This window comes from Tachysurus vachellii, chromosome 17 (assembly GCF_030014155.1).
Source record: "Tachysurus vachellii isolate PV-2020 chromosome 17, HZAU_Pvac_v1, whole genome shotgun sequence".
NCBI lineage: Eukaryota > Metazoa > Chordata > Actinopteri > Siluriformes > Bagridae > Tachysurus > Tachysurus vachellii.
Window position 1 is genome coordinate 5659564 of NC_083476.1, and position 20322 is coordinate 5679885.

General features: G+C 38.4%; 3 protein-coding genes across 3 annotated transcripts; 2 read left to right on the forward strand and 1 right to left on the reverse strand.

Moving 5' to 3' along the window:
* The first annotated feature begins 3401 nt into the window (after positions 1-3401).
* pou5f3 (POU domain, class 5, transcription factor 3) lies at positions 3402-6865 on the forward strand. The gene is given in 6 exon segments (XM_060891348.1): positions 3402-4654; positions 4878-4989; positions 5181-5311; positions 5562-5726; positions 5805-5996; positions 5998-6865. Coding segments are annotated over 6 exon segments (1398 nt in total). The 5' UTR covers positions 3402-3928; the 3' UTR covers positions 6070-6865.
* Positions 6671-9659, reverse strand: fut7 (fucosyltransferase 7 (alpha (1,3) fucosyltransferase)). Its single transcript, XM_060891349.1, has 2 exons — positions 9531-9659; positions 6671-8244 (listed from the first exon to the last, which is right to left on the reverse strand). The coding sequence occupies exons 1-2, from the start codon at positions 9598-9600 to the stop codon at positions 7220-7222; spliced, it is 1095 nt and encodes a 364-aa protein (XP_060747332.1). The 5' UTR covers positions 9601-9659; the 3' UTR covers positions 6671-7219.
* A 3926-nt stretch (positions 9660-13585) lies between these two features.
* clic3 (chloride intracellular channel 3) lies at positions 13586-20256 on the forward strand. Its single transcript, XM_060891271.1, has 6 exons — positions 13586-14120; positions 14587-14696; positions 15981-16106; positions 16303-16409; positions 17857-18032; positions 18967-20256. The coding sequence occupies exons 1-6, from the start codon at positions 14085-14087 to the stop codon at positions 19129-19131; spliced, it is 720 nt and encodes a 239-aa protein (XP_060747254.1). The 5' UTR covers positions 13586-14084; the 3' UTR covers positions 19132-20256.
* The last annotated feature ends 66 nt before the right edge of the window (positions 20257-20322 follow it).

Genomic DNA, 20322 nt, shown 5'->3' on the forward strand with positions numbered 1-20322 from the left:
AACCTTGTGTATCTTCCAGGTGCTCTAAATTGGATTAAAATTCCTGACCTAACTTTGACATATAAACTTGCTTGGTCAAGTTTACCCATCCTTCTTAAAATACCCATAATAACTCGAGCCTAGAAAGGTTCAGGCTTGGTAAGATAAGGACTTGAATTGAACTCTGCAATGATCTTGTATAGAACTTTAAGTGAAATGTCTCCACAGCAGTATCATTGTGACCTCCCCCGCTCCCAGTTGCAATGGGCCACTTAAGGGCCACTTTAGGTGTGGCTCAGAGGCAGCGCATCGTCAGGGGGGCCATTAAAGGCCATTGTCAGCTTGAATGGTAAGGAAGGCAGCCGTAGGCCACCCGATCAAGATATGTGGGGAGAGAGGGACGGTGGTCATCATCTGGGTGTCAAAGCTATTAAAAGACCATCACAGTGGTCATATCAAGAGTCTCAACTGTGGAGCAGTCAGACCAAGACCAGGCATAATCTACCCAAAATCTTTTGATGCTAGTAACTCCTTGTATATCTCATATATATATATATATATCTCAGCTTATATATAATCAGCTCTTGCTCTTTATATATGCATATATAAAAAACAAAACAGAACACTATCATATCAGACATCCCAGGAAGAGATTTTCTGTTTAGGATTTTATTATTTTGTTATTTCAAGCATCTATATATTTTATTGACTCTACAATCTGGTATAATAATTTGGCTGTTATATTACCTATATGTTGTTTACTACCTTTTGAATCAGCTCTCCCTAACCCAATAATCTTTGCACATTATGCCAAGGTATTTTTCATATAGAAAATGATACATGACATGGGAATCATTATCATGTTTCAAACTCATAGTTATAAACACATGCTTTATAGATCAATTAGATTAGACATTTGACACGTCGGTAGAAATAGCATGCAACAGTTTGTGATTTCAACATTTCATCTTCTGTTAAGACTTCCTGACTTTCAGCATCAATGTGTATTAATAAAAAAATGTATGCTTTTTTCCCCCCTTGTGTTTCACCTGATCAATGATCAAGTTAAAATAACAAGTTAACACTACATTCAGCCCAGATGTTTACTAAAAGCTGGCTTTTGAGCTGCAGTATATGTTTGGGTGGTGCTTTCTGCCACACTTTGATATAATGTTCTCTGAGCATGCTAATATAATTGGAAACAGCTGTCATCATGCTGCATCATTCAACTGCTGTTGTGTAATTGTGAAACCTTCTAGATGTGGTTGACTAGAAAATTCTATTCTCTTTTCAGATAGAGTTTAAAAGATGAGATCTGAGGCGGGGAAAAAAGCCATCTGGGTGCTTTGGAGGACTAATCCTCAGTCACCCCCTTGCTGGAGCCCTGGGTGCTTCTTGCTCTTGCTGATGGTCTTCTGAAGCTCCACTCGCTCCACTTTCTCTTCTGCTGTCTGCACTTTGCATGACAATCCACCCAAGTCCATGGGCCACTAGAATGCCTGCAGCAGTGGTTTGATGTCATTTAAATCTTGCCCTGGGAGGCCCTCCTGGGTGCTCTTTCCGAGCAGGAGACATGGAAGCATTACTTGTGGCCTATAGTTCTTGGTTTGCTGAAGGTTGTTTGAAGGCAGGGGGTGGATTGTTTGAGGATTGTTTAGTTGGTGATGGTGGTGGAATTGATATGGCTGCGTGGTGGAAACACAAAATATATTTGAGGCAACCTTTGAGTGTACATGTGCATGCCAAAGTTTTGGCACCCTTTATTGTGAGCTTTACACTTTCTTTCAATTGTGCTTAATAGTGAAATTTGTAGCTGGTGTTTGTTTCGGGTGGAGGGAGGGATGCAGGGGAGGGGAAGATCGAAATCAAAGGCTAGCGGCTTTATTGTTGGCGCTGAAAAGCAGCTAATGGCCGCCCATCGCAGATCTGTACCATGAACCTGCGGGGCGCCCCGGGCTTTAGGCAGAAACCCCCGCACCACCGCACCCCCCTCAACGACCCCGTGGCGCGGCTTCCTGCCTCTCTGCCCCATTCATTCTCTCTCTCTCTCTCTCTCTCTCTCTCTCTCTCTCTCTCTCTCTCTCTCTTTCTCTCTCTGCCCCATTCTCTCTCTCTCTTTCTCTCTCTGCCCCATTCTCTCTCTCTCTTTCTCTCTCTGCCCCATTCTCTCTCTCTCTCTCTCTCTCTCTCTCTCTCTCTCTCTCTCTCTCTCTCTCTCTCTCTCTCTGTCTCTGTCTTCTCCTTTCTCCCCCCTCTGTCTCTCTCTTTTACCCTTTCTGTCCCCCCCCCCCCCTTCTCCCGTCTCCTGCCGACCTTCACAAAATGTGCATTAATGTTTTTTTTTTTATATAAAAATATATTAAAATATATTTCTTTTTTTTTCAGGGAAAGACACGTAAATGAAGAGTAAAGTTTTTTTTTGCCCTCGATGTCTCGTTTCTCTCTGATTTCCTGAATAATGTCGATGGATAACAAGGTGATTTGTTGTGTTTCAGTGTGAGACCCCACACTCCATCAGCCCGAGCTGAAAGACAAACATTTCACCTTTTTATTTATTGCTGTCGTCCTTCAAAGTACTTTAGAAGACAGAGACACAGTTTATACACAACTATTTGTTTTGAAATGTGATTAGAAATAATCGCCGAAATTTACAACGTCTCGTGATGTTATAGATTGTTAAAACGTGTAGTAATGTTTATGTAAATACCTTAAAATAAACGGAAATAAGAAGCTGAATGCCTACACAACTAAATACTAGAGAAATGAACACAGAAAATAGCATCTGTGTGCTTTTATTATTATTATTATTATTATTATTATTATTATTATTATTATTATTATTATTATTATTTTATAATATATTGGGTCACGGTTTTAACGTTAGTCATGTTTATTATATTTTTTTTTATTATATATTTTAACTCAGAATCTGCATGTAACTTATATATATAGTATAACAACAGTTATACAAATTATGTTGAATGTTTTAGGGATTTTTGTTGTTGCTAAATTTTGTTTTATACATTTTCCACTTTGAAAAACAGGTCGAAAAACACCTGTATTTTATTTGTGGTCACTTTGTAAAGCCCTAAAAATCCTCAGCTTGAAATCCGAAATTGATTTTTACAAGTAATCTTCACTCCAATCACTTTAACTCTTTTTCCAATGGATGCAAAATTTCAATATGAAGGACGGCTAATTACGAGGAAATTATTAAAACAAAGTCACGTGTCGTGCGTGTTAAAAACGTTAACTAGTTTGCATTAGAAATACAGTGCATATGGGTGAATTACTGCAACACGGACACAGAGGTCATGGGTTAGAAAATCTCTAAATGAATCTCATTTATCCTCCATAACGCGTTATATGAGATTTTTATTTGTTTTTTTGTTTGTTTGGTTTTTTTTTCCAAAATGATTAATACATGTACAAAGCTCAATACACATTAATCACGTTCATCAACAACAGGAAATAAAAGAATGGCTGGTGCACCCTATGCAGTGCACCCTATGTAGTGCACCCTATGTAGTGCTCCCTAAATGTGGCCAATGAGGAGGCATTTAAATTTCGTCCACAGAAATCAAGTTCATTCACAAATACCCCATCAGCTGAGCCCCATTGTGTGTGGTGACCAATGGGAGGTTAGATCATTAACACTCCTGCCTCCAACATGGATTGATTAGGAAAACCTGAGTGCAGGCTGCAGTCCACATTCAGGAGTTTGCCCTTTTCACGCGAGGGTGTTTGTGACATACTGGAGGAAATGAATTGATGGCATTAAACGAGGGCTGTTCACATTTTCACACAGTCTAGAACACGACAAATTGTGAGGCTGTTTGTTTTAAACTTTAATTATTAGCATGGGCCTGTTTAACACCGCTACATAAGAGCAGCTCTTTGGGGACGTTTGTTTTTTTTTCGTTGTGGTGGGATTGTTTGATTTAGGAGGATGTCTGATCGCCCAGAGAGTCCTCCAGAAGACCGGGCATACGAGCTCTCCAGGCCGATGTCCTCGTACTCTTCAGCGCCGGGACATGAAGGCCTGCAGTTTCCGCACAACGTGCTCCAAGACCCGGGGCTGCTGTTCAACAAGCCGCCCTTCAACGGTATCAATGCTGCTCAGCCCTTTTTCTCGTTCCCGCCGGTCGGAGGAGATTTCAGGCACAACGACGCTCAGGTGGGCGACTTTACTCAGCCCAAGCACTGGTACCCGTTTACGGCCCCTGAGTACACGGGGCAGGTGGCAGGGGCCACTGCAGCCACACAGCCCTCTAACCTGAGCCCTCCTATCGCTAAGACCCGGGAGCAAATTAAAATGCCCGAGGTTAAGACCGAGAAAGACGGGATTGAAGAGTACGGCGGAGCTGAGAATAAACAGTTTCTCGGGCCGGCGACCTCCGTGCCCGCCGGGGTGTATTATCCTACTTCTGCCCCCTGGACTCCGTCTTTTTGGCCTGGTCTCTCTCACATCGCAGCTCCGAACACTGTGACCCAAGCCCCACCGACTCCGTCTACATCCTCCCCTTCTTTGTCACCGTCTCCACCTGGGAACGGCTTCGGCAGTCCGGGCTTTTACAGCGGAGCCGCCGCGCAGGTCACCGCCGCGACCCAGGTGCAGAACAGCGCCCGCAGCAGCGGCTCCTCCAGCGGCGGCTGCAGCGACTCCGAGGAAGAGGTGCGTACTTTGTGGATTGACTTCAGTTTATATCTTTTAACAATGTGTTTTATTGGTCACATTTACGCAGGGTTTCTTAAATGCATCCATCTTGACCGACTTACAAATTTTATATATATACTTTTTTTTTTTTGTAAATTAATTATAATTAAAAAATATACTTTTATTTATTTAATTTTATTATTTATTTATTTTGTACAAATGCATCAATGTTTACCTTCAGGAGACTTTGACCACAGAGGATCTGGAGCAGTTTGCTAAGGAGCTGAAGCACAAGCGCATCACACTCGGCTTTACACAAGCGGACGTCGGACTTGCGCTTGGGAATCTCTATGGTGAGTGATGGTGTGCTGCACTTTAGGATTCACTAGTATTAACGTTCCTTTGCAAATGATTGAGTAACCTTTGCAAGAAAATTCCTAGAAGTCCTAAATCTTTAGAAAGTTTACTAATTTTTTTTTTTGCAATAGGAATGCATGAAGTCACTGTAGTAGTTTACATGTAAATGTTCCCTCATTGTGTGCAGGGAAGATGTTCAGTCAGACAACCATCTGTCGCTTTGAAGCGCTTCAGCTCAGCTTTAAGAACATGTGCAAGCTTAAGCCGCTGCTCCAGAAATGGCTGAATGAGGCAGAAACTTCAGAAAACCCCCAAGATGTAAGTAGGCCCTTTTCAATCCAGCACGTTTTTCCTCTAAAGTAGATGTTTTATTGGTCCTAGTACTCGTTAGTACCCCTTGCTATGTATTGTTCACCTATCCACATCACGCTTGAGTTAACAGCCCTGGTGTGGGGAATATGCTAATGTGCTGGGCAGGAGAACTTTAAGGCCATGATTAAGAAACAGCTAAAACGTAACAGCTTTCAGCTGCTTCTATAGTGAGCAATAACCTGGATCATTTCTACAGATGTACAAAGTTGAGCGGGTTTTCGTTGACACAAGAAAAAGAAAGAGGAGGACCAGCTTGGAGGGTTCGGTCCGCACTGCCCTCGAGTCCTACTTTCTCAAGTGTCCTAAGCCCAATACACTGGAAATAACCCACATATCTGATGATCTTGGCTTGGAAAGAGACGTACGTGAACCTGTTTTGTTAACGTTTCATCTCTTGTTTTGTCTGTGCTCCTTTTGTGACATTGCTTGTTTGTTTCAGGTGGTGCGTGTGTGGTTCTGTAACCGTAGACAGAAAGGCAAGCGACTGGCGCTGCCGTTCGACGAGGAGGGTCCTGAGGGTCAGTATTACGATCAAAGCCCAACGCCACCTCCACATATGGGCGGCACCTCCCACTCGAGTCAGGGTTACCCAGGAGCCGGTCACGCTGGCAGCATGCCAACACTGTACATGTTGTACGCCTCTTCATCGACTGGATGTCAAACAGGCCCTGCATCCTGGAGTAATGGGTCCTCTCTCAAGCTAAGCTGACTGTCTAGCCTTTACCCCTCCTTACCAACATTAGGGCATGAGGCAATACCAGAATAAGGGAGTTTGAATATTGCTCAAATGCTCTAGGTGAAATAGACTGTTCCTCTTTAAAACAATTCTGCAAACTTGCTTTCTCATGCCACGTGCTTGAAATCCGAGCCGTTCTGGTTCAGAAATGAATGCTGTTTGTCAGCATATAATGTACTCCTCAGATCAGAGGGTTTTGAAATGAAAACTACTTGGTGATCAAATGCATTTGCACAAGTCATGGCTTTGTATTAAAACATGATTTTATTTTTTTTTTTTAAGTTGTTTTTAAATGTGCACCTCCTCTTCCCTTCAGAAAATTCCTTTGATCTGTAAATATTCATCCCCTTTATATTTTTAGATGAACTTTTTAACTTTTTTGTGATAAGAATAATCCATGATATTGTTCAAAGGTTTTGATTTCTTTTATTCTGGCTCCTGTTGATCTACATGTATGGATATGTGACCGATTTTGTATCTGTATGTAAGCATGGATTTGGCCTTTGCAAGAGCATTAAACACTGCTTCCCTAAGGCTGGATTTGATAAACACGCACACATTGAACAGTTTGATTTGAATGTTTTATTGACTTATGTGCCTTATTTACATCTCACATCTCGAATACTCTTGTGTACAACCCTGTAAATGATGTGAAATTCGATAATATATTGACAATTTAACAGTGATGGCTTTCCTGAAAATTGACAAACACATTTTCCACACTTTGAGCGGTAGCAATTAAAACACATCCTTTGATTCTTCAAGTCTTGTGTTGTCTTTACAGAAAATTATATTCATCTAAATAACATGGTTTTAAAGAAGTCTTTCTGTATCACATTTAATGAGTATTAAATACTTGGTGTTAAGGATTGGCTTCAGCATTAGGCGGAGATGATTTTTTTGTTTAAGGCTGGGTTGACTGGCACATCCTGTAGAAACCACTTCCAGGTGTTTGCATGTGAGAAAGTAGGAAGCGGAACTGGAGCTGCTGGTTTCAGTCAGTACAACAATTTCTCTCAGTCAAATGCTGTTATTCTTACTAGACATTTTACAGCTTGCCTTTTCCCTGCATTGTAAAATCACTATTATGGATCACATGGTGACTGCTATTCTTGTGGTCATGCCCCGAGCTTGTGGTACATCTTGTGATAAGGAAGTTTGTCATAGTCTCGGCAAATGTTACAAAGCCTCTCTCTCCAGTCTGTGTAAAGTTTCACTGTATATTTTTCATGCCAGGAGAAGTAAGACTTGTAGAGTTTCACATTTCCAGCTAATTCTGTTAGGAATTTGGCCAGGCTGGCTATGGAATCAAAATCATCCACGTGGATGAAAGAATGTGGTGGTGCAACAGCTTCGTAATGGCTTCTCGGAGGACCCAACACTACAGGAACGGTGCCAGCCATGAAAGCGTTTCGCCACAACTTCTCAGTGATGTAGTGTGCGGACTCTGTGTTCTCGAAAGCAAGGTAAAAATAACAACGGGAAATCGTAGGCAGCAGTGCACTTTGACTCACTGGTTTTCTCGCAGCGCGGCCATACACCTGCACAGAGACCAACTTACTAAGTTGTTTGTACACACTGGTTCTCTTGTGATGGTTCCCGTAGTTACTGACTACCCAACACGCCAGATGGATTTTATTCTCTGGCATGACAAAAGTCCCATCAGTCCCACCAACCTTTTCATCAATCTTCCCATATGGTACCACAATATCTGCATCAGGATGATATGACATGGTCAAGTTGAACAACCTGGCATATTGGCTTACATCCCCATTGTGTATTGGTGCTTCCAGAGACAACCAGAGCCATCTCTGGTGAACTGGTCGAGGGAGATGGAGCGGAAGCTTCTGGCTGCCAACCTTCAGCTCATAATGATGGTAGACGACAATGTCAGCGGTGGAAAAGAGTGTGCGGTCGTCCACCAGGCGACAACCAGAGATGCTGTAATATTTCAGGCATACGTCATCTTCAAGTCTGTAGGGAACTTGGAAAGGCCAGTACCACAGCAGAATGGTAATGTTGGTTTTCATTTCAGTTCCCAGAAGAGGAAACATAAGCATCTTCTGCAAGCTCATAAGGATGCAGCAAAGAACAAGGACTAGCAGCAAGTGCTTTTTGTTGAACCTTGTGTTCAATAACATACCTGAGAGAGAGCAATAGAGATGGATATTTAGAGATGGAAACAGGCCTTGGTATGTTTTTTCATTTTTGTCTGAAATTTGTCAATTCTCTTTGACTAGCAGCTTGTGGTTTTGTCTGTTATTTCAAGAATTTCCTGTTGTAAGCACTGTGTGATTAGCCCTTGTCCATCAAAACAGGCGACTCATATAATCAGGTGACACATATAATCATATATAGACAAGGTGCAACATAACTGTAGAATTTATATTTATTCAATACTTTAAATATCTTCCAAACATCAGAATATGGATTTGAACACAAACTTTGCACGGTCTGCACCAGGAAGTCTTTTTTTTTTTGTGCTCATGGAAATACTAAAAAAAACTGCAAATACCTAGAACTAAAACTATCACCACTGTTTAACATGTCTGGCTCTGTTAATAAACTATAGTTTATAATAAAGCAAAAAAAAAAATATATATATATATATATATATATATATATATATATATATATATATATATATATATATATAAAATAAATAGTTTAGAAAATCAAATTTTCTAAACTATGAACACACTAGTAGCCCAAATTAACCCATCATCACCCAGGCGACAGCGAAAGAACTACACAACACTACACTATGGTCTTTGTTAGTCCATGAGCTACACATATGACTGCACAAACCCATGCCTCTTGACCTTTTTCTGGCAAGTTTTCTTCTTTACAAAAAAAAAAATAAAAATCATCATGTGAGTAATGTGTTCCAATTCCCATAATATACAGATTTAAAAAAAAATCACATTGAGTTTCTTTTCTAGTTTACAGTATCAATGTGAATAAAAATTTCTTATGATTTGCACCAAATTGTTTTTCTATAGAATTTCGTGTCATAATCTAAATGTTTGAAAGCTCTTGAGACGTTGATTGTACCTTTCGTTATACATGGACTAAACAGCCTATATAGAGAAAAACCTATATATATATATATATATATATATATATATATATATATATATATATATATATATATATAGAGAGAGAGAGAGAGAGAGAGAGAGAGAGAGAGAGAGAGAGAGATAAAAATATTTATAATATATAGTTATAACACTTGTTTTGTCTTCAATGATCAGAATGGTTTGACAAATGAAACGGGTATTCTTTCGATAATTTCTTGAAGATTTACACACTGAATAATTCAAAGCAGTGTCTAAAGACTAAATAAACATATTGTTGTTAAAATGTGGCTTGCAAAAGGAAGCTGAAATTAAAGATTAAAACCAAACGTCTTGGAGGTCACAAGTTTACCTGGTCCAGTTGGTGGATTTCTCTGTGAAGATGCTGCATGAGGCTCTGAATGCTGATCTACACAGTGCATTAGTCTGAATGCATCAGTGTCATGTGGAAACAAGGTGGAGGGAAGAGCTGTCACACATACAGCAGGCAAATACAGAGAGGCAAGCGTTTCCTGTTGTCACAGTTATTTCATGCTGTCTTTCCCATGTTCTCCTCCCCTTCTCAGCCATTCTCAGAGAAAGAGAGAGACGTTCATACTAGATTGTAGTGATTTTTTTAATCCACTGAGGTTGTTTTAAGAATGGTGCGGTTTGGATCTTTCTCATCTCTGCTCTGTAGTGGTGTGATAATCAAGGTTTGTGGGTAGAGGAAGCATGATCTATGTTGGAATAAAACCAACAGGACTGACTAACTTCTCTTAACTATGTTTTAATATAAATATTTAAATAGGGTACAATGATTTGAGCATAAAGTAGGATTTCTGTGGCTTGGATTAAACCAGCCAGTGTTTTTTTTTTAATATTTGTATAACTCACATAGTTTAGTGATTAAGACAAAAACAAAAACAAAGTGTTTTTCGCTGTTTTGGTTTTTTTTTCTTGTCATTTCTTGTATTATCACGGCAGAGAGGGAGGGGAGGAGGGAGCGAGAGACCTTGCGTGTGTGTGCTTCATTAAGCGCATGTAAAACAGAGAGCATCCTGATTGGCCTGTTTCGGTAAGTCAACCAATCAATTCTCAGAGTGGGCAGGCTTTTATCTCTTCTCCCGAACCGAATTAATCAGTGTATCTAGAAATAGTGACGGGAAGTTCGGTTCTTTTCCGCGAACCGATTCTTTCGGACAGTTCGTTTTAATGAACCAGTTCAAAAAAAATAAAAAATCCAGTTCAGATATTAATACAATCAATTTAACCCATTCGAAAAGTTCTTTGTAATCATAACTTTAGCTGAATACGTTTCTTACATTTAAGTTTTGCATTTCATCTTCAGCTTATATAAATAGTAAAAGTGATCTACATATTTTAATATAATTAACAAATAATTAGGTAACACTACAATAAGGTTCATTAGCTAACATTAGTTTAATACATTAGTTAACATGAACTAATAATGAACCGCACTTATAATGCATTTATTTATCTTTGTTAATGTTAATTTGAACGTTTACTAATACATTATTCAAATCTTGTTAACATTAGTTAATGCACTGTGAACTAACATGAACAAACCATAAACAGCTGTATTTTTATCAACTAACTTGTCCTCCTTTCTTTGACTTTTTAAGGGGGGGGGGGTACTTTTTGCAGGTTGGGATGTCTGCTAACTAAACCTCAAATCGAGAAGGTTTTCTTCAATCTTGCTTCATGTGAATTTCACGTGATTCATTTGGCCGTGGTAATGTTATGTTTTTTGTTACGTGATGAGCACAAAATTGTGCTCATTTGTCAAATAACTTCTTTAGTTTCTTTTGAAGCAGCACAACCCAGATTTTAATCAAACGTTGTAAGTGACTAAGTAAAGTTAGACTACAATCCTCTGTTTGTAATCTAAACTTTTCAATGAAATCTCAAACCGAAGTAAACGTCTCCTAAGCACGCTTGGGTTACTATCAGGAATTGCTGTATTTCATAACACGTGTATCCTTGTCCTTTTTGTATCCTCCAAGAAACTTAATATCCTACTGTCATGAACAAAGTTTTAAGAAAAAAGATACAGTATGTTGTTGATCAAGGAAGTGATTAGCTGATGTTTAGCAAAGAGCTAATTTTATTCAGTTTAATAGCTAATAACCCATAATGTTTACTTGCGGCATTATGCATTGTTTGCAGTATACCTGTTCTTATTAAGTTTTATTAAAAGATAAATAAATAAAATAAACCTAAAAGCTAATGCTTGCAACTTCAGCCACGACCAAACGAACCATCTTCAGGTATCATCAACCCACCCGACTCAAATGACATAAAGGCCACGTGTCCCACTTTACGCCCCTGGGTTTGACCATGCCCTTTCTTTCTAGCCACATGTGATGCAAACATCAATTGGAAATACACAAGTCCACAGTATACTGATATATATATACTACCTAAGTAAAATAGAAAGAGCAATATACTTTGTAAATAGGTATTAAAGTGAAACACCCCCCCCCCCCAAAGTTTGTTGTTATGTATAAAAATGGAATTATAAGAAAAATTTAGTTCATACAAGTAACATCCAACATATCGCTGGAAGCTAATTTATGGAATTGTTTCATAAAAATAAATCTAAAATAAATAAATAAATAACCATCAATACCTTTTAACACAGACTTAACACAAACAAAGTCCTTCAAAATCCTACAGTATACTTAAATATACACAAAGCAGCTAAAAAGATAGAAATAAGTTAAACAGTATGCCATAATCATTCAGGATCTAACTCAAGTAGACTATCATATTAAATTACACTATTTTTTTCACAAGGACTTTCAGGCATTTTGCTAGCGTTATAGTAAAATTCAATCTCAGGTTGTTGGTTACAGATAAGAAGTCGTTTATACTTTAGAGAATCTGCTGATCTGTGATTCTCTCACACAGCATTCGCTAGACTTTATTCAGAATTTTGTGAAAGCAAGCAAGCAAGCAACTACCAAAAAAGGAAGAAAATGAATCATCCGGTGGGCATCAGTTCTGCGGGTGGAAAAAGCTTGACGTATAGAGCTGACAGAGAGGTAAAAGTGACTCAAAAAAAACATAAAACACTTTGCTCTACCAGAAACTGTGGTTAGCTGGGTTGGGTAGCTGAGGTACAGTAGCTGGGTTAGAACAGCAGTAAACTATACCACACTTCAGACCAGTGAGACAAATTAATGATTAATTTGTTAATTAAATGGGAAGACATAGATATGGGAAGACACAGATATACTGTGATGATACTGTGACTTCTTCAGCTCTTTAGTTGAAGTTGAAGGTAAATGGATAATCGCATGAGGGGGGCACGGTGGCTTAGTGGTTAGCACGTTCGCCTCACACCTCCAGTGTGCCTTGTGTGTGTGGAGTTTGCATGTTCTCCCCGTGCCTCGGGGGTTTCCTCCGGGTACTCCGGTTTCCTCCCCAGTCCAAAGACATGCATGGTAGGTTGATTGGCGTGAGTGAATGAGAGTATGTGTGTGCCCTGAGATGGGTTGGCACTCCGTCCAGGGTGTATCCTGCCTTGATGCCCGATGATGCCTGAGATAGGCACAGGCTCCCCCGTGACCCGAGGTAGTTCGGATAAGCGGTAGAAAATGAGTGAGTGAGAGTAAGATAATCACATGAGAGAGCAACAGGAAACAAGTAAAGTCAAGTTGTATTTTTAAAACATTGTATAAAAAACATTAAAATTTCAAAAACATCAAAACATCAAAAGGTGTGCTTTTAAAATCGAGGATGAAGGTATAGGCATATACTAGAATATTGGCTTAATAATGTGTACATTTATACATTTTTAATTAAGCAAAGCCTTGTGTGCATAAATAGAAGGATATTTTAGAAAAAATCTTCAGACATCAGCATGTGATAAACATTTTTATTTAATTTTCCTAACGATCTGTAGTGTCTTGTCTTATGCATGAATTATACATGTTTCTACTTGTATGTTGGTTTTTCGATGGCAAAAAAATGTGTCTGATTTATGCTGTCACACCTTTTTTTTTGAGTCACTATATCCCAGATTTAGTGTACCAAATGAGACAGCTGCTAGAAATGTAGAAACTGCTCCACCTGTTGTAACAGTTTACTGACAGCCTTGCAAGATCTCATGCTTTTACATAACAGCGTAGTTTGTTTTAATATAACATTGTATGTAATGTAATGTAATCACTAACAGCTCCTTATGCAAATTCCTGTCCAGTTTTATCTCAAGAAATACAAAGTGAAACTCAGAATGACATGTCATTGGGAATCTGGCCTGTATTTTGGCTACAGTTTGGGGTCAGATTACCCAGGATGTTATCCATACTACAATTAACTACTATGCAAAGGTTGTGTATTATCATATTATCCTGTCTTCCATATAAGAGATCAGTTAAAAAACGTTTTCAAAGCTCTGACAATGAAAGATAAACATTAGTTGTAAAAGCTTTATATTTGTTCCTCTCCACACACCAGAGCCATTCTTTGTGGTAATGTTGTGACAGAGGAGGAAGACAGAAGGAAAGCACTGATATGTCTTAAGGCAAGTCAGTGACTGGAGCTAGAGAGAGAGAGAGAATGAGAGAAAAAGACAGGTTGGACTGGTCAGTCCAGTGGGCAGGTATTCTGAATGCTCATCGGGTGTGGTGAGAGACAGACGATGAAGAGATTCAGACTGAAACTGGCAAGATAGAGAGCTGTGTATTGACAGAGGGAAAAAAGTTTTTTTGCACTTTTTAAATTGTTTTGGGGTTTTTAAAAGATCGAAACTAAAGGAATACCGTTAAACTACGATCATTGGACTTAAGTGGATATTTGGGCTTATTGGGACTCAGTGATGTAAACATTGCTCTTGAGTTGGTCAGTAAAGGTTTGACATCAGAAAGACCAAAGGAGGTGAGGACACACAACCGGAGTCATGGCAGAAGCACCAAAGATCGAACTCTTCATCAAGGTCAGAATTTGACTTACTGGCATACTTTTCTATTTTTCATTTGAAATAAGCACACTGTAAAACTGTAGTAAGTTTAGACCATGCTAAATTGACTTCTTTTATAATGTGAATGGATAGAATTGTACAAATAATATTTTGTAAAAAGACTTGAGATTAGTTTACTTTCAAGAACTTGATGTCAGAAGCTGCACTTCCTGACAAACCTGTGGCAAAATCCCACAATTTGTCAATAATATTTGGAATGACTAAGACTGACCAAAAACAAGAAGTTTCTGGAGAAGACTGACCAAAAACAAGAAGTTTCTGGAGAAGACCGCAAAGAACAAGAAGTCTATTACTCACTTCATCCATTTTATGGTTAAACATGAAGTCAAGCTTTATGAAAATACCAGCTATTGCTTTATGGTATCTGGTATATTTTTAAATGAAGCCACTTTTTAAGTGATTAGAATTTTTTTCTCCACAGGCAAGTGATGATGGTGAAGGAGTTGGCAACTGTCCATTCTGCCAGCGGCTCTTCATGATTCTCTGGCTTAAGGGGGTTCATTTTACTCTCACCACAGTGGACATGAAGAGGTGAGAGCATTAGTGTTCAACATAGCTACCCAACCCTGCTATCAATAATCTACCACCCTACAGAGTTTAGTCCAAGCCCTAATATAACATACCTCTTAATAAGTGGTTTCTGCAAATATTAGAGACATTTACACTTTTGGTACATGTGATCTCATGATTCAAACACGTCTCAGTGGAATGGTACCCTTGAGAGTCACCTTTTTTTCCATCTTTACACTTGTACAAAAATCTCCTCAAAGGCTCTTTGAAGTTCTCTAAAAGGGTTTCACTTAGAACCTGTTATGAAACTCAGCATGGCCCTATATTAGATCTTCAACTGTTCCCCCAATGGGGAAAAACAAAGAAACTTTTAAAGTAGTAGAATTTGTATTTTTTTTCCCAAATGTACCCACTGATCACCAAGAGCCATTTTCTTTTCAGGAATATAGTATTCACTAGGAACACAGATCACCAGATATAGAAGTGGTGACCTTTAGTGGTTCCCCTAGAAGTGTTTAATCCAGTGATCACCAAACATCTAAAACAGAATTCTTCCAGGTTGTTTCTGTTTCCTTAAATATTTTTCTATTAGAACCTATTATTAAACTCTATGTTGTATGGTCTTATACTGAATATTTAATTGTTACCCCAGTGTGGCAAATCAAAGATCCTTTTATGGTGGCTTATTTGGTCTTTTTTAAAAGTATGTACTCAGTGATCACCATGAGCAACATTCATTCTCAGGTACAGTGTTTCTAAACTAAGGTTTTAAGGTACACACAGCTTAGCATTTAGTTGGTACCACCAAATGTGTATATTATTTGTTAGCTTACTTTCTTATACTATTAAAAAATCCCTCAAGAGCATTTGATTGTTGATTGTAGTAGCTTCCTAATGGGAATCTACTTGTAATCTTGTACTCTTAAAAAAGGAACCAGTTACAGGATTCTAATCATTAAGTGGAACTATTACATTTTCCTACAGGGGAACCAGGAAATTAATTATTATATATGTATTTATTCAGACAAATACAATTGTAAAACATTTTATTAATAAGTGTGTTGTGCCTTGAGGACTGCAAATAACCTTTGCATTATTTCTATTCCTTGGACCACAAATACCTCTGTAATAAACTTCCCAACATTGTTTTTACAGAATTCATTTAATATTGCGATAATGTGGAGAATCGTTGGTGACTTTCAAGGTTCAAACTAAAGAACTAAGGGTGCATACCTATTCCTGGGGGATACCTTCCTTCAGTCTGATGAAACAAGTACCATATAATTGCTTCGTTTTTTTCTCTAGAGCTCCAGAGGTTCTGAAGGACCTTGCTCCAGGCTCTCAGCCCCCATTCCTCCTTTATAATGGAGAAGTACGCACCGACACTAACAAGATTGAAGAGTATCTAGAAGAGACTTTGGCACCCCCAAAGTGAGTTTCATCATTATTATTAAGTGAAAGTGTTGTATTTTAATGGTAGCATTCTAAAAATTTGGTCTTGCACAAAATGTCATGTGTTACATGAAGAATTTTGTATGTCAACAGTAACAGTTTCAACAACAAGATTTTATGATTGTATGATTTTATGATAAAAGATAACACCATGGCTGCATGTTTATCATTCCAGATATCCCAAACTGTGCTGTCGCTATAAGGAGTCTAACAGTGCTGGTGATGATATCTTCCATAAGTTCTCTGCTTACATCAAAAACCCCAACCCTGGACTTAATGACAGTGAGAACTTTTCCCCAAATGGGATTTGTGTGTGTCTTTGTGTGTCTCTGTGTGTGTGTTTTACGTAGACCAAGGATATACATGCATATATTTAAGTAATATCTAACAGTTTTGATCTTATTACAAGATTTGGGGTTTCCACAGGGAAAACCTTTTCCTTTTGGTTAATATATCCTCCCTTTGTTAAGGTTAGGGTTAGGTTTAGATGTTGCAATAGCATTAATTAGCTGCATTTATCATTAGGTCAGTGGGAGGTCCTCAAAGAGATAATATGAAAAATATGTCTGGGTGTGTATACAGACAAGTCCCGAACTGTAAAAACAACTAGAATAAATGACTGTGTACATGTAACATTATAGACTTGAGCATTTAAGATCTTACAATGCTTTTGCAGCACATATAAACATGCTAAGCAGCCTCAGTTAACCTCAGTTAATTTTGGATCAGGATGAAAGAAAAGATATCAGTTTCTTTGAAAGATGGCTGATTATTAGGATGTGAGCTGGTCGCAAAGACTGCTCAACTGGTTGTGTTTCAAAAGGAACAGTGTCTAAAGTGACATCAGCAGCAGAAAAGCTTTAATGCACCTTGGTGTAGATTCGACAAGTCAGAATCACCATTCTAATGTAAATATTGGTTGAACATGCATATTCAATAACCATTATTTGTACAAATAAATATTCTCTCCAAATGACAGTGAACAGTCAATTTACAGGGGTGTGTGGTAGCCTAGAGATTAAGGTGTTGGGCTACCAATTGGAAGGTTGTGAGGTCAATCCCAATCCCTTAACCCTCAATTGCTCAGTTGTATAAAATTAGATAATGTAAGTCGCTCTGGATACGGGCGTCTGTCAAATGCTTTAATTGTAAATTTACCACTACATAGAGATAAATATAAACCTGTAACATATAAAAATATAAAGCTAACGATGCATAGAGGTGCAAAAACCACAGTTAGTAAATATAACATAGTGGAAAAACAAAATGTGATGAGTCATCTCGCAACTTACTGTTGGTGATTGTGAAACCGCATGTTGTGTATATCAGGAGAAGAATGAAGGCCTCAATGCTGTGCCCCTACACTGAGGTTGTCATGTTGTGGCAGGGTTTTCTGCTGGCATGGTTTGTGGCCACGATAGAACGATGTCCCCTTAGATAGAAGGGTATCAATCTTCCAGGTTGATAATGTTTGATATGGATGAAAATGTAAATCATATGCTATGGATTTATTAATCACATGAACACTCTTGGGGTAGATTTTGGACTGGTGTTTTAGAGAACACTCCACCAGGATCTTCAAATGGTTGGGAATGTGAATATGTTTTGGAAGAATGGTGTTCCAGATTTGTTGAATCTAGTGGTGGCCCAAAACCTGACTAATATTCCTTGTACTAGTATTTCTTTAATTATCTATATACATATTAGTCTCATTTGTATGTATTTCCAGTGCTGGAAAAGAAATTTCTGAAGAGCCTGATGAAGCTGGATCAGTACTTGCTCACCCCTCTTTCATATGAGCTGGACAAGAACCCAAATCTGACTCAGTCCAACCGAACCTACCTGGATGGAGATTCACTCACTCTTGCCGACTGCAACCTTCTCCCCAAACTACATATTGTCAAGGTTCTAAACATTATACCTCCTACTATTATGTCATAACAGGGTAAATGTAGCTTGGTGGTTAAGGGTTTAGACTTTCAGTACTACAAAGCAATTATAAGATCCTTGAGCACATCCTCCAGCCATGAACTATTTATCCCAAGAATGTATTAAGACTGAATAAAAGATTAAGAAATTTATTTGTAACAGATTGTTGCAATAGTGAAATTTAACCTAGACCTTCTGATCACTAGTTACTCAGCTAAACAAACACTGCCACATTCGATGCTATTCACAGCCCTTCTAACCTTCACATTTTTTGAGTAGGAGCTCCTCATTTTAACATTTGAAACATCTTCCAAAATATATGGCAAATAGGAACAGCCAGTCAGCATGGCAATCTCAAATGACTTTCCAGCAATTTTGACCCCTCCCATATGAACGAACGCCTTCTGGAAGACAATATTATATTGGAGTGTGTATATATATATACAGGGTTTTACGGTAACTACAATATGCTTTGGGCAAAAACTAAACCAGATGAGCGGCAGTTTATTTTTTTACCCCCAAGCACCTTATGGTTACAATAAAATCCTTTGTCTGGCACATTGCAGTTTCAACCTTTGACAAATGATTTTTGTGAAATGAAAGGACAATTCCCCACTGTCCTCAATGTGACTGTATATTATTTCTCTTTGGCAGGGCTGTATTCAGTTGAACCAGTTTAGTATTTCTTATACAAGTTACCATCATGCAGTGGTGGAAACAAAAGCATATGCCCATATACACTATAAACATAATCATTTTAACCAGCCTGTTTGTGTATACTGACTGATAATGTTTTATATAATCACAATGTACTCACTACACCTGACCAAATCACTAAACTCACTACACCTGTCTATTATTTTGGTTGTTACACATGTTAACGCATTGCTAATCTGCTCTTTCTTTTCAGGTGGTGTGTAGGAAATATCGTGATTTTGGGATCCCTGCAGCCCTCACTGGTTTGACTAAATACCTGGAGAAAGCCTACCAGCGGGACGAGTTCCGCTACACATGCCCCAATGACGTAGAGATCCTGCTGGCCTACCACTCGGTGGCCAAATATCTCAACAAGTAGATCGAGTATAGCAGTGGATGGGTGGGGCTTGGGAATGGAGTGGTTCAGGGCAAGCCTGAATCATATGTCTCGTAAATAAAATTCTGTATTGGAGGTTTCAAATAACCTGTGGTTTGTAGGTGGTGGTTCTTTTTGTACAAATGAGACATTATGCATATTGTGAGTATTTGCTGCCTTCTTTGTTTCATATTAACATTTTTATCTATTTGTTATTATTACTTTTGGCCATATTCTCTGCATATGTGAAATTATTTGTCTGTACAAATTACAGTGTAAATTTTCCAAATTGAAAAAATAATTGTAACCATTTGAGGTTTCTATTGGTTCCCTGTAATTGCTATTGAAGGTATGTTTATGGGTTATCACAGTGGAAATGGTCTTAATGGTTTAAGTGGTGATGAGTGTGAAGTTGAAGGTGTCCTACAGGAGTCTGCTGGTCTTTGTGACGAGATTGCTGTAGAAAGCTGTTGTTTAATGGTGATTTAATGTACCTAATAGACTTTGCTTCAGTTAATCTAGACTGCAGGCTTTCTTCAATAAAGCGTTCATGGATATTAATACAGGACTTGCACAACATTAATACACAGCAGTTAAATTAATTGGGTGGCACAGAGACACAGCAGGAAGTGTTGCTGTTTCACAGCTGCAGATTTCTTAGTTTGATTTTACTGTCTGTGTAGAATTTTGCTTGTTTGCCTCATATTCATGATGGGTTTCCTAGAATATTTTTCTTTGCCAGTAGGTAGATCAGCTTTGCTAAATTACCCATAAGCGTATAAAAGGATGCAATGTGAACTCCGAAGTGCAGGCAACCAGGGCGTATTTCCAGGTGTCCTCCGAGGATAGACTCTGGATCCACAGCTACCTTCATCCTTCAAGATAACGCAGCAACTGAACAACCATGAACAATTTCAATCAGATTAGATATATCTGAGATCTGTAACTAAATCAAGAATGTGGAAGATGTGGGAAAATGTTCAATGTAAACTATTAGGGCGGTTACCTTTAATAATATATATTTTATTCTTCTTTCATTAACAAGATTACACATGCCATTCAATTCTATGTAAGACAAAAAAAAACACTGAAGCAAATTTAAGAGTAAATAAAATGTGAATTTTAAAACGGTGTCAGTTGAACTAACTGGTAAATCTTTATTTGTATCTGTTTGTAATTGACCTCTTTATGGTC